At 52.3% G+C, this 15,959-nt stretch overlaps 1 protein-coding gene across 3 annotated transcripts in view; it reads left to right on the top strand.

Moving 5' to 3' along the window:
- SYT2 (synaptotagmin 2) overlaps positions 1-15,425 on the top strand; it is a 204,455-nt gene extending 189,030 nt beyond the window's left edge. For 2 of the 3 annotated variants that reach the window (XM_059717031.1, XM_059717032.1), the window contains 6 exons: positions 199-321; positions 824-991; positions 1,389-1,556; positions 2,480-2,597; positions 5,204-5,337; positions 7,066-15,425. In XM_059717031.1, coding sequence (XP_059573014.1) covers positions 199-321; positions 824-991; positions 1,389-1,556; positions 2,480-2,597; positions 5,204-5,337; positions 7,066-7,272 — 918 coding nt within the window. In that variant the 3' untranslated portion in view covers positions 7,273-15,425. The remainder of the gene's footprint in view (positions 1-198; positions 322-823; positions 992-1,388; positions 1,557-2,479; positions 2,598-5,203; positions 5,338-7,065) is intronic. The other variant, XM_059717033.1, reaches the window with a different exon arrangement.
- Positions 15,426-15,959: the final 534 nt, after the last annotated feature.

Here is a 15,959-nt window from a genome sequence, read left to right as displayed (position 1 = left end):
TGGATTTTACCAAACTGAATCCCCATGCAACCCATACCTCCCTCTCAGCCAGTGCTGAGGGATGTGAATGCTGGAGCTGCTGATCCCTGCGCTACCAAAAGCCTCTGGGCTGAGCTTTGTAGGAGTGTGTGTGTGCATGAGTTGACAGCAGTCTCTACAACCTCAGTCCTAAACTGGGCACCTCTGTTTCCTCTGCAGAACAAACAGGACGATGAAGAAGAGACAGGTCTAACAGAAGGAGAAGGCGAGGAGGAGGAAAAAGAGCCAGAGAACCTGGGCAAGCTGCAGTTCTCACTGGATTATGATTTCCAGGCTAACCAGGTGCCACAGCTGGGGCTGGGAGCCTGGGCTAAGGAACTCGTGGTGATAAAGTGGGTTTAGATGAGGCATTCACATGGGAAAGATAGCTGAGGAGTGTGGAGCAAATGCCAAGCTCTGAGCAGCACAGGTGCCTGCAGAGGGCTGTGATGTCTATGGGTTCAAGCACTTGCGTCCCCACCATTGTCCCTCTGGGCCTTTGAAAGGGTCCTTCTGGCAATCCCCCTGCTCTCCAGAGTGTGGGCAAGAGAGGATGTCAGGGGTCTTGCCACCAAGTCCTTGTCCAGCACCCCACCCTTTGCTACCTGGGCCCTTTGCCCTTCCCAAGGGAAACTCCCAGATTCATCTTCCTAATAGGGAGATCAGTGCTTTGGAGAAGGTGACCCCCTACTCCTCTGGCAGAACTGAGTGCCATCCCACTCTGGCTGCAGAGAGAGTGGAACAGGAAGAGCCTTCAGCTTTTTTCTATGTAACGCCCAAATAAGCTGTCTTGCTGTCTTCCCAGCTGACAGTGGGGATCCTCCAAGCAGCTGAGCTTCCAGCATTGGACATGGGTGGCACCTCGGATCCATATGTAAAAGTCTTCCTGCTCCCTGACAAGAAGAAGAAGTATGAGACCAAAGTGCAGAAGAAGACTCTCAACCCTGCCTTCAATGAAACTTTTACCTTCAAGGTGAGCCTCTCCCCAGGCCCCTTGCTTCCTGAGAGTTGGGAGCCTAGGCTGGAGCTACCCATTCAGGCAGTAACTATACTAGGGATGGATCCCAGCCCAGAACTCCTCTATCCCTATTCCCCGGGGCTTGGTGCCCAAGGTGGGAATTTCAGGGATAAAGAAGCTGGCCTCAAGAAAGGATTAACCTGAGTATCTACCAGGGCCCTTTCCTGCTGCTGGTGTGCATCTACTTCCATGCTGCAATTCCTGCAGCTCATTGCGTGAATAGGTAATGGACCCAGGCTCATAAAATTGTAGCAGATTCAGATCCATTTGAACCATTCTCACCAAATCAGATCCTTTCTTCTTTTGCATCCATACTACCATCGTGCTTTGAAAGTACTCTTCTCCGTAACAGGTTCCCTACCAGGAGCTGGGCGGGAAAACTCTGGTGATGTCTATCTACGACTTTGACCGCTTCTCCAAGCATGATATCATTGGGGAGGTCAAGGTGCCCATGAACACGGTGGACCTGGGCCAGCCCATCGAGGAGTGGAGAGACTTGCAGAGCGGCGAGAAGGAGGAGGTGAGGCAGGTGTCTAGTAGCACAAGACAAAAATCATGGTCATGGGTCAGGAGCTGGACTTCCTGGGCAGCTCCATGGCCTTGGGGCTGAGGCTGCTTTCATGGTTGCCCCACGAATGGGCTCCTGACTCTGCTGTGCACCACAGGGTGTAGGCTGCAGCAAGTGGATCCACCCTTCAAGGAGACAGCAGTAATGCTGGACAGGTGTCCCTTGTGGGAGAGAGTGCACCGTCCAGCAGTTAGAAAAAGGGCTGTTCATCAAGACTCATGGGCTGTGTTCCCAGTTCTGGCTGGGGAGTGGAGTTTAGCGGGTTGAGAAAAGTACTAAAGTCCAGGGCCTGTTCCCAGTTCTGCCATTGCCATGATGTGTGGCCTTGAGATGTTACCAAGTTTAGCAGTTGAATCAAATTGCTAAAGCAGTAGGGAGAAATCCCCACTTAACACCAGACCTGGCTCTGTTACAAGACATGCAGGGGGTCTGTGTCCTGCTTATCCCACCTCGAGCTGCAGTTGGGGCCATAACAAGCGACATGAGAAAGACTCATGGAAAGAGTTGGTGGGAGAGTCAGGGACTGAACCCTGATCAGAGTCTCAGCTCGAGCCTTGGCCATGAGGCCAGTATTTGCAAAGTGTCTTCCTTGTACAAATGCTGCATGTGAATACGAAGCAATAGTAAAAACACAGGGATCACTGAATCAACCCAATTAGGGAATGTCCTGTTAGAAAGGCAGTGATACAGAAGGTGTCCAATCAAGAGAGTGGCTCACACTGGCTCGTGGGTGATGAGGTTCCTGGCTGTGCATCTCCTCCCATAGTTTCCTAGGGTATTAGCTCTCAGCGCTGCAGGCAGGTGCTCTGAGAGACAGCAATGGCTGTCTGAGCAATGGGACAGTATTGACCTCTGCTTTCCCCTTGGGCCAACAGCCAGAGAAGCTGGGAGATATCTGCATCTCGCTGCGGTATGTACCCACTGCGGGGAAGCTCACCGTTTGCATCCTGGAAGCAAAGAACCTGAAAAAGATGGACGTCGGGGGTCTGTCTGGTAAGCACAGAGCCACCTTCTAGCACTGGGTGACACTCCTAAGCCAGCAGCTCAACGCGGTCCCTCTGCTAGGGGACATCCTGGAGGGAAGTCCTTACCACGGTGCTTAGCACTCACAGCATCTTTACAGCAAGAACCATGCACCTGATGGGGACACCTGCATGTTGCAGTCACACCTCCATGGCTCTGTCTTGAAGCCACATGGAGTTGTGCCCCCTGCAAGCCAAAGAGAGGAGCAATCCATAGATACTGCATGTCCTATGGCTTTCTGCTGGGTCTGCCAATTTAAACACCAGATCCCTAGTGTGCAACTCCAACAAGGGCAAACACGATGGCCACCTTGCACTGATGTCAGTGAGTGCCCAGGGGGAAGCAACCCTGGGGTGTCTGGAGAAAGCAGCAGCTTGTGCAACTCCCTTCACAGCCACCCACATTTCCAGCTTGGCTGGAGCCGTCTGTGGCAGACACCAAGGAGACAAGGGAATAGGTGCCCTGACTTAGTCAGATGCAGGGAGCCTCCACTGAGCTGTCAGGGCCCAGAGTATGTAGATGGTCATGTGCTAAGCAGACACCAGCACCAAGTGGGGCAAGTACCCTCTACTTCTGTTTCCTGCAGTGGGAGGAGAGGAGTCCAGGGCCCCTAAGGGTTGGCTTATTGTTCAGATGCATTGGCCTGCTCTCTCTTTTATGCTTACAAACAGCATCTCAGTCTTGCTTCCCTGGTCCCCTCACCCCATGGGCAGAATGTGTCCTATGGAGAGCCCTCATTAGGCAGTGACCAAAACTGGCTTTATATAAATTCATGACAAAGATAAAGGATCATGACAAGCAGAGCCTGTGCTTCTACCCAGATATGAGGTTAGCCCTAATAATCTACAGCATCAGTAATGCCAGAGTCAAAGGGAAGGCTCAGGTTTATTATTAGGAACAAGAATCTTACAGGTCTGTGAGCTCACCAGAGACATGTTTTATCTAAGCAGGAAGAGTATAAGTTTTGCTCATGCAGCTCCCCTGGTGCCCCTCAATCCCAGTGCAGGGGCTGCTCTTCCAGCCTTCAGCTCTTTCTACAAGAGCTTTGCCAAGGTAGCTCAGCCGTGACCTTCAGGCCCCTGCTATTCCAGCCCTGTGCCCCATGCTTACACATCAGCCCGGCAGTGAAATTTTTCTGAGTGCAAGCTTCCCAGTGCCCTGTTTTGGGCTGTGGGATAAATAAGCTTTTCTAACAGCACATGCAGGCTGCAATCACACCAGCAATGTCTGGAGTCATAACTTGCAAGCAGTACAGTTTAGCGAGCCAGTGTGTCTGGGAAGGGGACTCTGGTGCTTTTACCAGCATGTCTCACTGTGCCCTGAGGACAGCTGATGTGCCTCGTCACAGAAAATATCTTCTTTTACTTACTACACCAGGCTGGTGCCAAGACAGATTTGCAGAGGAGATTCTGAGCTGAGAAGTCAGCTGGTGTAGACATGGTCAGGCTGGTTTCCTGGTAGGAAACAGCTTCGCTTCTGTCTCTGGAGCAGTGGTCCCTGACTTTGGCTTGCTAGTGAGCAACAATACTGAGCAAGAGGTGTGCTGCAGGCAAGGCCAGGTTGTTTCCTAACAATCTGCTTTATCATGAGCAATGCCAGAGGGCCTCTGCCCACAAATCCTGAGTTAGGGAGCACAGCTCAAAAGCAATGAGACATGCCACTCACTGGGCCCCTTGGTGATATTGCAGGATGTATTGTCCTTTGGGCCAAGGAACCAAACTCCAGAAGCCTATTTTTTAATGAAAACAGCAATAGCTTTCCAGGCCCAGCTCTCCACTGCCCAAATTCCAGCAGCATAAACAAAGCAGGCATGGGGGCTGAGTGATTTTGGTGCCCCCTTTCACACATCCCTGCTCTTCAGCCCTTTAGCATGACTCAAGTTGGACCTCCAGCAGCAAAGGCAAAGGAGTCGCTGTCATTCATGCTCTGCCAACATCTTGGTGACTGATTGGACTAATGCAGGCCTGTGGATCTGCTGTGTTAGATACCCCATGGGCAACGGGCGATTAACAATCATGGTGCAAGATGACATGCTCATAGATTGTCTGAGGCTAGACAAGGCTGTGAGAGCTACCCTGTCTCACCACGGCCTAGTGCAGGCCAGAGCATCCCAGCTTGGGGTTCCTGCCTGGAGCCCAAACCATCCAGTTGAGCCAGCTTGAGTCATTCAGGAAGATGCTCAGTCATGGGGTGACAGCAGCCCTGCCCTGTCCCCAGGACAGTAGTTCCCATAGGTAATTCCCCTCCCTGCTGAAAATGCACTGCATTTCCAATCTGAATGTTTCCAGATCCAGCCTCCAAGCCTTCATCTGCTTTCAGACATCTGCCCCATGTACATACATAATCCCATACAAGTAAATATGTGGGGGCTGCTTATTATTCTTTCATATTAGGGATTTGATAGCAGGCTGCTGTATGTCATGATGCTGTCACTGCCAGCCCTTCTGTGTGGACCCAGAGAGCCTCCTACCTGGGTCTCTGCCCTCTCCCATCCTCTATGAGGTGCTCTATCAGTGCTCCATCAGGCACCAGCTCTGGCTACCTCTGATCTCTGCTCTTCCCGGCTTTCTCTTCAGATCCGTATGTGAAGATCCACCTGCTGCAGAATGGCAAGAGGCTGAAGAAGAAGAAGACCACTGTCAAGAAGAAGACGCTAAACCCTTACTTCAATGAATCCTTCAGCTTCGAGATTCCCTTTGAACAGATACAGGTTCACTTATTACGATTCTTGCCTCGGGTGCTGTGGGGTGGAGCGTGGGGACACGAGTGGTGGGTGGCAGGCGCTTGAGATCCTCTGAGTGGAGGGACTGGCTCCTTCCCCCTCCTTGTTGCCTCATTCTCAGGCTAAAATAAGCGTGGCCCAGCCCATTTAATGCCACTTACGTCTATCACGGTCCACCTGTGGGTGCTGGAGGTACTGCTGCATCAGGTCCAAGAAGTACCCACAGCCTGGGGTGGGCAGGCTGAAGCCAGCACAGAGAGGTTCAGGCTGGGTTTCAGCAGTGACTGCGAGGATTAGCCAGGAGCCCAGGTTGTGTGGTTTGGAGCATCCATGGGATGTCACTGAGGATGCTGTCAAAGTAAGGAGTGCTAGAGAAAGCCAGTGCCTGTTGTCAGAGGTATCATCAGCATCAAGAGCTTTTAGACGACTGGCAGTAAGAGCCACTGCCTTATTATGTAAGGCCCAGCCCTGCCCTCAGTACGTGCTAATAGGAGACAGAAAGGCTGTGCGCAGCAATGGGGAAAAGAGCCCCAAAGCCATCAGCAGAGCTACTAGAGGGATCATGAGGCCCTGGGTCACTGTCTCAGCTGCTCCACACTCAGTGTGCATGGGCCACAGGCTGACAGGTGCCTTCTCCCCTAGCTGCCATCCCTGCACACTTAGCCTGGCAGTAAGCAAGGGACCAGAGCTCACTCGAGAATTGTATTCAGGATCCTAAATGAGAGGGGAGCAGGGTTTTTCCTTCCTTTCATTTCGTCACCTGTAATAGATAGTTATAGGCAAATTAGGCTGCTGCTGACACCTAGACAGTCCTCTATCCCTTCATACCCAGGACAGCCACTTGGATTGGCCCTCTGGGATCCTTGTGTGGGCAAATTTTATGCTCTTTACCCAGCCCTTCTCCTCCATGCCCTGCTCCTGGTGACCTTCATGCAGTCACAGACCCTTTGCATCTAGCCCTGGGTGACCCCTGCAAAGCCCCATCACCTTTCATGACTCCACAAGGGCACCACTGATTGAAAAGTGGGCCTGGTCTCCACTCGGCTTCTTCCCATAAACTCGGGCAGTCTGAATACATTTGTCCTGGTGAAGCCCTAGTGTGGAGGCTGTTAGCACTGGGTTTTCCCTAGTGTCCGTCCCACCCTGGAGAGACAGCTGTTCTTCTAGCAGCCCCTTTTGTACTATATGAACTCAGTTCCCACAAGGGTTTGTACTTCCTTAAGTGTACAGAATCCAGATTTAAAATGATGCAAGTTTCGGGTGGTACCAGGGTTGTAGCCAAGTTAGTTCAGCCCAGGCTAAGGGGAGAAAAGGTCAGAGCTCACTTCTGCATCTGCCTGGGGCTGCTCTGATGCAGGGGGTTGGTGTGTCAAAGGGGCCACATTCTGCATGCCCTTTCAGGGGGATCTGTTACATCTACGCTGAGAAGTCAGAGCCATCTGAAAATACGGGGTGAGCTTTCCAGAGCTTTCAGGGTGTTTGGCACCATAACATTGCGGGGGCTAGTGCCCAGAGTCTCCATTAATGGCAACTGGTGCCCGGAGTTGTTAGGCACTGTTGACCATGCCAGCACCTGCCCCTCGGAATCACGACAAACACCAGGTCCCCAGTGGGTTTCCCTGGCACCGAGGCTGTTTCACAAGCATTGCACCTGCAGTACCGCAGTGTTTCTGTGTACCTAAAGAACCCTGTTCCTCCCCCTGCTTCCTTCCTCAGAAAGTGACAGTGGTGATCACCGTCCTGGATTATGACAAGCTGGGGAAGAATGAAGCTATTGGCAAGATATTTGTTGGCAACAACTCCACCGGCACAGAGCTGCGGCACTGGTCTGACATGCTGGCTAACCCCAGGCGGCCCATTGCCCAGTGGCACTCCCTGAAGCCTGAAGAGGAGGTGGATGCAGCTCTTGGGAAAAACAAATAGGAATCCCCATAGCCCAGCCTGCGAACGTTCTCAGCAACCCAGAGCTATTGATACCTCAGTTATGCAACCTTAGGTTTTGGTTTTCTTTTGGTTTTAAGCTGAAATACCCTTTGATGGCTGTGGAAGGGTTCCCAGACAGTCCCAAGAGCTTTCAGAGGAAGACGTTAAAGACACAGATGGTTTTTTCCATTCTTTAAAGAAGCTTAACTGTGCTGCATGTCCACCATTTCTCCATGCTATTCCTTTAGGGTGTGAAGTAAGTTTCTGTCCTGGGGTCTCCCTAGGCTGTGGCATCACCAGTCCACAGCAACACTTCTTCCTTTCTTTTTTGGTTACACACTTGGACCTTTGAACTTTGTGCTAAGATGATACCAGAGCTTGACAAGGTGAGATGACCAGATACACTGTGCTTGCTTTGGGGATGAACACAAGCGGACTATGAGAGTCCATGGAGAAGACCTCTAATGAACATCTGGACACCTTTCTGCTTCGCCTCTTGATTCCCTTCATCCCTGTTAGTTGTCCAGCAAAGAGTGAGAAGCAGCGTGGAGATGGGAGCGCCTGGAATCTGTTGAACATCAGCAGGTTTAGCTCCTTCTGGTGAGAGCTGCATTGCTTGGCATTCACCTGTGGGACATCACTGCCCAGTGGTACCTAGGCTGGGTATTGAGCCTTCCAGCCCCAGCAACTGGAGGCATATGGGAGGAGCCACAGGAGACTGCTCGCTTTGGTAACAAGACACGTACGATTCCAGTTTCAGTGTAGGAAGGGGAAAGGAATTGTAGTTTCTGAAGAATAGTGGCCGCGTCTACACAAGATGCTACTGTGCAGTGGTTACTGTATAAACAAGTACTAAATAAATGTGCAGCAACTGAAGTTACTGTGCAGTAGTGCCAGCAAATGCCTTTTTTTGATGCCTACTGCGCGGTAGCCTAATACTACCGTGCAAGAGCATCTGGGCACGGTTTTTGCCATGTGATGCTACTGCGCAGTCAGCGTCTCGTGTAGACGTGCCCAGTGTTATTGAAATGACCAGGCATGGCAGACGTACAGTTTTAGCCAGATCTGAGAACCCCTTTGCTGCTCAGAAAAGCCCTGTGCTGAACTGCCCAAATGGCTGTTTGAGCTTCTGTAGTCTCCATATGGGCTAAATGCCATCCTAAAGATGACAGCTGTGGGTTGCTCTGCACACATTTCCTATCATGCTTTGCACTGCCATACTTCTAAGGATATTTGACTTAAACTTGTGCAGAACCACCAGGAAGGTTTCAAGTGTAAGGTATTCAGCATGCCGGAGGTGACCACATGGAGATAATAGTTGTCAGAGGCATATGAGTTGCTATAACTGCTCCAGCATCTGGCCTTTGAGGGTTGCAGGAAGCCTGGTGAGTGGTATCTGGGAGAAAGTCACCTGCAGTGAGATCTAGGGTAAACTCTTTGTGTGTTTGGCTTTGCTCTCCGCACCCATGGCATAATCTACTTTAAGGCTGCCGCTCCAGGCTCTGGCAGTCCATTCAGAGCATGAGGGAAGTAGCCAGCTGGAGGGGGTTCCCTCCCCATACCAGTGTCACACAGATCTGAAAGGGGTGCTCCCATGTGATGAGGGAGAATGAATGCATACCAAACCAGGGACCAAAGACACCCCAGTGGCCAAGGTATCTGCTGCTCACTACGAGGCTGGTTGGATGGTAAGCACATTCTAGTTCCTTTGTTTCCCTACAGATATAAGCCATAACCATGTTGCTGACCAGTATCTGCACTGATTATTAAAGAGCTTCTCCGCTTTACCATTCCCCTGGGCACAAAGACTGGTGAATGTCCTAAACCCCTGGCTCTCTTCCTTGATGGCCGTGGGGGCTGGGACACAACTTGATAAGGAAAAGCGCTTGTATCATTCCCGTGCCACAACTTTTGCCAACAGAACAATAGGAACTACCAACCCCTTCCTGGTTCAGCCCACTCTGTGCTGGAGTGTATGAGCAAGCAAGCCAATTTCCATTTTCCTGCCTGTAATTCCCAAGAGGCTTTGAATTTTGTTTGCTGTGTCTCAGTTCAACCAATCCACGGGTTGGAAGTATCTGATAAACAGCCTTGCTTGGGCTTCCTCCTGTCTATCTTTCAGTCTAATGCTGATGCAGTCTGGCCATTTCAGACAATGGAGCCCCCTCTGAAGCAGAGTGGCCATCTGGTACAGAGTATTCTTGCAAAGGTTGGCCAGCAGGCTGTACCATCCCTGAGTATCAACTATATTTTCCTGCCAGTGAGATGGTTTGCACTGAGGACGAGTCTCCCAAGGAAAGTGCCAGGTGTCTCATAGTTTGGGACTGGCCCCCATCAGTAGCAAATGCCCTTTAAGGAATAGTCTCAGCTTGGCAAAGCAAGTGGACTTAGTGGAAGTTGACACATCTGACCAGCCCCATGCCCTGGCAGTTTATAAGTAAGCTGCAGAACTGAGCAGGCACTGACATTATGGTTTTTAGTGACCAGGAATAGTCTTAGGTGACACATAAACTGCGAGGGCAGTGATCTTGGAGTCGATGGGGGCTGGACCCCTGTGTTTGGGACACCTCCCTGAGGGTGAATTTCACACTGCATGAAGGACCTCTGCCCCTGCAGTGCTGGGGCTTCTCTGATGCTGAGGCTTGTCTGCCCTGGGGGCAGTGCTACCAGGTAGGAACGGCCCAGCTCACTTGGAGTCTGGGGAAGGGACAGGGTATTTTACCCTGCCTTCCCCTAGGGTCCAGGGGAAGCAGGAGGCTAGGCACAGGGTCAGCTGGACTTAAGCTCAAAGAAAGCAGTGCTGGCATCTAGATTCACCCTGAATCTCTCCTGCCTCTCCTCTCCTCTCCCCCCGCCCCCCCTCCCAGGTTCTCTTTGGTCCCCTCATTTCAGTTACCCACCGAGCCTCCTTAAGTAGGTGTGCTGCATTGCCAGGTCCCAGCCCAGGTCATTCCATTCATAAGGCAAGGAAGAAGAGAAGTTAGGCTCAAGCCCCTGTCAGGAGCAGCCTAAATCAGTGTTTGAAGGGCAGGCCTAGACTAACCCATTACCCCTGGAGCAGCAGCACCAACCAGGGCATAGCCCAGGTATTCAGACCCCCGCTGAACATTTTGCACAGCTCAGAACATGCCCTAGCACGTTGCTGCTATGTGCACGTAGGAACTGCCCACAGGCACACATTTAAATCCCATCCCTCTGCCATATCACTGATTGGCTCGTAAGCTCTTGTTTTAAAAAAAAAAAAAAATGCCCCATATTTCCAGTGCAGACAGAGCTGACAGTGCCTGTGGGACGCTCTGGATCTGTACATGAGACCTAAGAAGCGTTACCTTCATGCCTGATTCCATTTCATTGCTGCATGATGGCAAAAGTCAAGCTGCTCAAAGGCCTGGGAGGCAACTGCAAGGGTTGCACTCTGCAGAACTTGCAGGCACCCTGCTCAGCTGTGTCCAAACTCCTGGTGCTTTTGTTGCTTTAAAGGGTGACAGGAAAGGAAGCAAATCAGCCTTCAGAGGGTTAAAATATAGTTCTGTTTAAAGCCACAGTGTTCCCGGCTTTGCTTAAATACTGGTACAACTCGCGTGGGGGGGTGCGTGCACACGTGCGCATGCATGCACACACACCTACATGTACACATAACATGGCTGCGTGAGCTTTCATAATTAGGGGCCAGCCCAAAATAGAAATTGTTAATGGGATTTTTATTGAACCAAGAGGTGCAATAAATGCCCACGGCTTATGCTGTCAAAAATGCCACCAATAAGTGCATTGTCTTGTCAGCATCTGCCCCCATTGGCGGGGGGGGGGGGTCTTCCATTCCCATGGTGCCCAGTAACACTGACCTCACACCAGTTACATTAAATCAGGATGTAACTCTAGAGTCCCCTACAGTGGAACATGCCTTTTTTTTGGTTCAGTTTCTATTAATAGAGATCATTAAGCATGTAAAAACATTGGTTTGTGGGAGCTGGTGAGATCAATAGGAAATCAGCCCAGTTCAGCTGGCACATGCACACGCACATGGACACACACGCACACACACCCTCCCAGCTGTACAGTCAGAAGTATTCCCAGTGCTACTGTCTCCAGTCAGGAGGTGGCCTGTTGCCACTGGTGCCGTGGCAGTGAGACTGGGAGTGAGTCTTGCTGTTTGATGGGGGCGCGTGGGTTCCTCGGGACCTGTTTAAAAGTGGGGGAGCCTGTGACTTTAAGACACAGCAACTTTTTTTTGTTTTTTTGTTTTTCAATAAAAAGTGGGGGGGGGGGACAAACCTACTCAAGCCATCTGAGCCTCATCCGAACCCTTCATTTGTGTGTGATTATATATAAAATGCTAGTGCTGTATATCAAAACCAGAAAATCACCAACCTTGTGAACAATGCATGAGAAACAATCACAGTGTAAATAGCAGCATGGTTAAAGCTGACGCCACGCCCCTCGCACACCCGTGGGTCATTGTCCCTCTTGCAGAACACACCTGGGCTATGGTGTCATTTTTTACATATGGCGTGAATGACTATTTTACCTGATGAGATAAGAGTGAGACCGATACGAAGGCAGGCAGCCAGCCAGCCAGAAATCTTTATTACCCAAGCGAGTGGTCTCAACAATGTAAGTTTATTTTCAATAAAAAATAATAATAATTTAAAAAAAAAGGGAAGGAACAAAGCATGCCTGATCCATTCAAAATGTCTGGGGGGGGTGAACTACAGCCCAGTCTGGCAGTTAATTACATGTGTCTTGTAACCTATACTTGCAAAACTGTAGCTTGTTGCATTTATGCCATGTCCAGGTAGCAGCAGCATTGTGGCTTCGGCGTCCTGTGTCGTGTTGATGCATTTCCACCGTAAAAGCAAACTTTAGAAGCCATATTAGATCCCGGCCTGCCAGGATCCTTGAGTGGGGTTGGCCAGCAGGTGATCCTCGACTCCCCCGCCCCCTCTTGTGGTGTCTGTTCAGGAACTCCTGGTCCTCGTTTCCCTATGGGCGGAGAGAGGTTGCTGGCTCAAGGTGCTGGCCTACCCCTTGAGTTCATTTTTTGAGCCATGAATGTCAGCTCCAAGTCTTGACTGAGGCCAAGGTCCAAGCCAGAGCCTGGCCATGCAGGGCTTGAACTGTTGTGGTTCTGCGGTGCTGGGATCCCGGTGGCCTGTGACAGGGGTAAATGCCCAGGTCCTTCCTTGAGCAAACTCCCACTGCCCAGCTAAGGCCTGAGTCAGTCAAAAGGGAACAACATCTTTACCCTAACTGTGGCATTGTCTGTCCTATCCTGAGTTGCTCCAGGGAATTAAAAGCAAAGCAGATCTGATAGCTGCACCGTCAGATGCAAGTGTTGTCTAATCACTGGCACTATCCTTTCCCAGCCAACAGCAGACAGACCATCCCAGTGCTCAGCATAGAGGGGCGAGATGGTGTCAGAACCCGCCTGGGACTGGTACTCTCCCAGGTAGGAGAAGGGCAGGTACGGGCCAGGCTGTGCTCCCTAACTCTGCCACTGACTCCTTGTGCGGCCTTGGGCAAGGCTGATGCAATATGCTCAAAGCTTTGGGTCTAGGGTCTGGAGCCAGAGCAGCAGAGAGGTGGCCACATGTTCAGGTGCTGTTTCATTTGGGGGCTTCCCCCTTCTCATGCCCCCTCCAGTGAACACCTGTTTCACCTGGAATTAAAGCCATTCCCTTTCCATGCAAATTTGGATAGTCCTGCTGAGGGGCTGGGACCAAACTTTGCGCTGCCTTTGAAATCTGGTTTGGAGCTGGTGCAGGCCAGGCGCCACCACTGTGGGCCCTGCCAGGGAGGGGGAGGCAGGCACGTGCCACTGGATTGAGGGGCACTAGGACCACTACTAAAACTCCTACCTGCTGCTGCACTTTGTCCACTGGCATCTCCTAGTGCACCCAGTGGCACATGCCTGCCTAGTCACGCTGATCACCACAGATGGGCCTGCAGATTGCAGGGATTTGGGCTCAGATCCCGGAGGCTGAGGCTCCTTCCTCTCACTGAACTCCAGCTGCCCTGATGGGATAGGCTGCAGACTCACTTCTGCACCTGATGCTCTTTTTCTGAAGGGTTAATTCTGTGAAATGACTTGTTCCAAGAGTTGATCCTCCCTCCCGTGCAGCCTGAGTGCCAGGAGCACCTGGTGAGTCGAGCCTCCGCAGTCTGAGCCTGAGCTGTACTGATAGGCGGTGATTAGACACATGGCTTTAGCCTCCCCCCACATTAGTTTAATCCCTTTTCTGAGCAGGAGTAAAGATTGGCTAGAAGTCACAGATGCCCCTTAGGGAGAAGAGGTAGATGACCATCATTAGGACAGTTCAGCTGATAACCTGTTTCCTGAGTCCCCCTGTTTGGGGCATCCACCTTAGAGCATCTGGGCTACTGCCGAGGTGCGTGGCAGGGAGCAACGTTCGCCCAGTGCGTTAACAGGATAACCTCCATCAGCACGTGGGCCTGACTGTAGTGAGCTTGGGCAAATTTGTACCTAATTGCCATTGTTCTGGGGTCCTAGCCAGAGGCTCTGAATGACTGTCTTCCTGCTGCTGCAGCACTATCGTGCCCACGCCAACCTGGATTGTCTGGTCAGGCATCCAAGCTTCCATGCTGCCCCATTTTCTCCTTGAGTTGGCCCAGGAGCAAAATTCAGTCTTCCACAAAGCAGCTGGGAAAGGTAGATGCAAGGGCACCCCAGTGCAGGCCTCAGGAACAAGATGCATGAAGGGCAGGGCTCTGGCATGTGGGGAGGGGGCTAGGATGCTGCTGGCTAGAAGCTCAGCTGCAGCCAAGGCTGGGGATGTTGACTAGACTGTGCCAATTCTCCTGCTGGGACTAAAGCCCAGAGGTTCCTGGCTAGAGAGTCTTGCCCCTCCACTCCAGGTCAGACCAATCGCCACATTGGGGGCCGGGAAGGAGTTTGACCCCCTGGTCAGAGTGGCATGGGGCATGGGGGTTTTGCCTTCCTCTATAGCAGGGGGCACAGCCCTCTTTGGAGATCTCTTGCACATATTCTACCAATCCTTACAGCAGCAGGACATGGATCACCACTGTTACCTGGGGCCAGCGAGGGCGCTGTGCCTTGGGGCTGTGCAACAGGGTTGACTCTGTAGCTTGAGTAATCCGTTAGACAAGGCTTTGTATGGGATAGCTTGGATAGGGATGAGCCTGCCTCGGGCAGGGGCTGGGCTAGCTGGCCTTCCAGCCCTGCTTCTCTGATTGAGCTGCACAGAGAGGAGGTGGTGATGTTTATAAAGGACACTCTGCAATGCAGGGAGGGACAAAGAAGCCCTTGAGTGAATTTGGAGCGGCCAGGTTTCAGCGCAGAGCCTAGGGCCTGTGTGTAGTGGGAGGGTATAAGCTGCAGGGACCTCTTGTGCTGGGCAGGAATCCTGTGATCTACTGGTGTGAAGTGAAGCCCAAGGTAGGTCAGTCACATGCCAGCCCACATAGGACTAGGACCAGCCTCTGAAGCAAAGGGGAGCTGACCAGGGAAGGGACTCGCCCAAGGTCATCCAGCAGGCCAGTGGCAGAGCCAGGAATGGAGCCCTCATGAGCACTTGCCCAGCCTGTTTCAAGCCTACCTGCTGCCCAAACTGCCCGTTCACTCCAAAGAGCAGCACAGGGAGCAAAGTATCTGTAGGGTGAGGGCAGGAGCACCAGGGAGAGGCACAGCCCTGGGGAGTTGCAGCCCTGTGCTCCTTGCCCAGCAAAAGGCATGGGATGGGTGAAGACATCAGGCTGCTTCCTCCGTATCCCTGGCTCAGCGACTCAGGCAACAGCCTGCCAGCCTCACAGACATCCTGCCACTCTAGGGAAGGGAAGGGAAGGGATCCAAGCCTTCAAAACCCAACATTCAAGCAAGGCCCAGGTTGGGGCATGGGGTATCCTGAGACCTTGGCCCTGCTGCTCCCTCTCCCAAGGTGTATTTGTATGATCTCCCTCCTTGTCTCTCACCAACGCCAACCTCCACTCCCAGCCCCCCCCACCCCAGTCCCCTGCCCTTCCCGAGTGTGCCACGGTCTCTGCAGCACTGAACACCGGCAGGAAACTGCTTTTAATGCCCCCCACCCTCATGTGGACTCTGTCGTTTCTGTCTCTATTGTCAAATTGTTATTTTGTAACAATACATGTCTCCTTATTAAAGAAACAAGCTGAAAGAAGTCTTGGGGCCCCCTCTCCTTCTTGCACCCGGGGCCCGGGCGGGGAGTGGGAAGCAGATACCGGAGGAAGGAGCCGCAGCCTTACAGCCAGGGCCACGGCGCACCTCAGCCCAGAGTCGTGGCTGCCAGACCCCACTGGCTCCCACCGAAGAGGAGGGGGGCACTGAGCGTAGGGGGAGCCAGGGCAGGGGGCTCCTACCTGCAAAACTGAGTCCCAGCTGGAGTGGAAGGCAGTGGCTCCCTGGGTGACGTGGTGCCCCACCGCAGCCTCCAGGGCAACGCCGGCCTCGTGGCACGGGGCCACCAGAGGATGCGAGTGCCAAAGAGCTGAACTGGCACAAGAGGGCACAGGCTTAGTCCAGGACCCCCAACCCTTGCAAACGTCAATCCCCGCCCGCGGCCTGAACAAAAGGCAGTAACAGGAGCCCCTGACAATACAACAGGCCACCGGTTCTGGAGCACATGTCCACTGGGCCTGGGTCCCAGACCTCTGCCTGGGTCGAGCTGGGGGCTGGCGCAAAGTCCAGTGTGCGT

This window comes from Alligator mississippiensis, chromosome 14 (genome assembly GCF_030867095.1).
Source record: "Alligator mississippiensis isolate rAllMis1 chromosome 14, rAllMis1, whole genome shotgun sequence".
Lineage (NCBI taxonomy): Eukaryota > Metazoa > Chordata > Crocodylia > Alligatoridae > Alligator > Alligator mississippiensis.
This window is presented reverse-complemented; position numbering and strand designations above follow the sequence as displayed.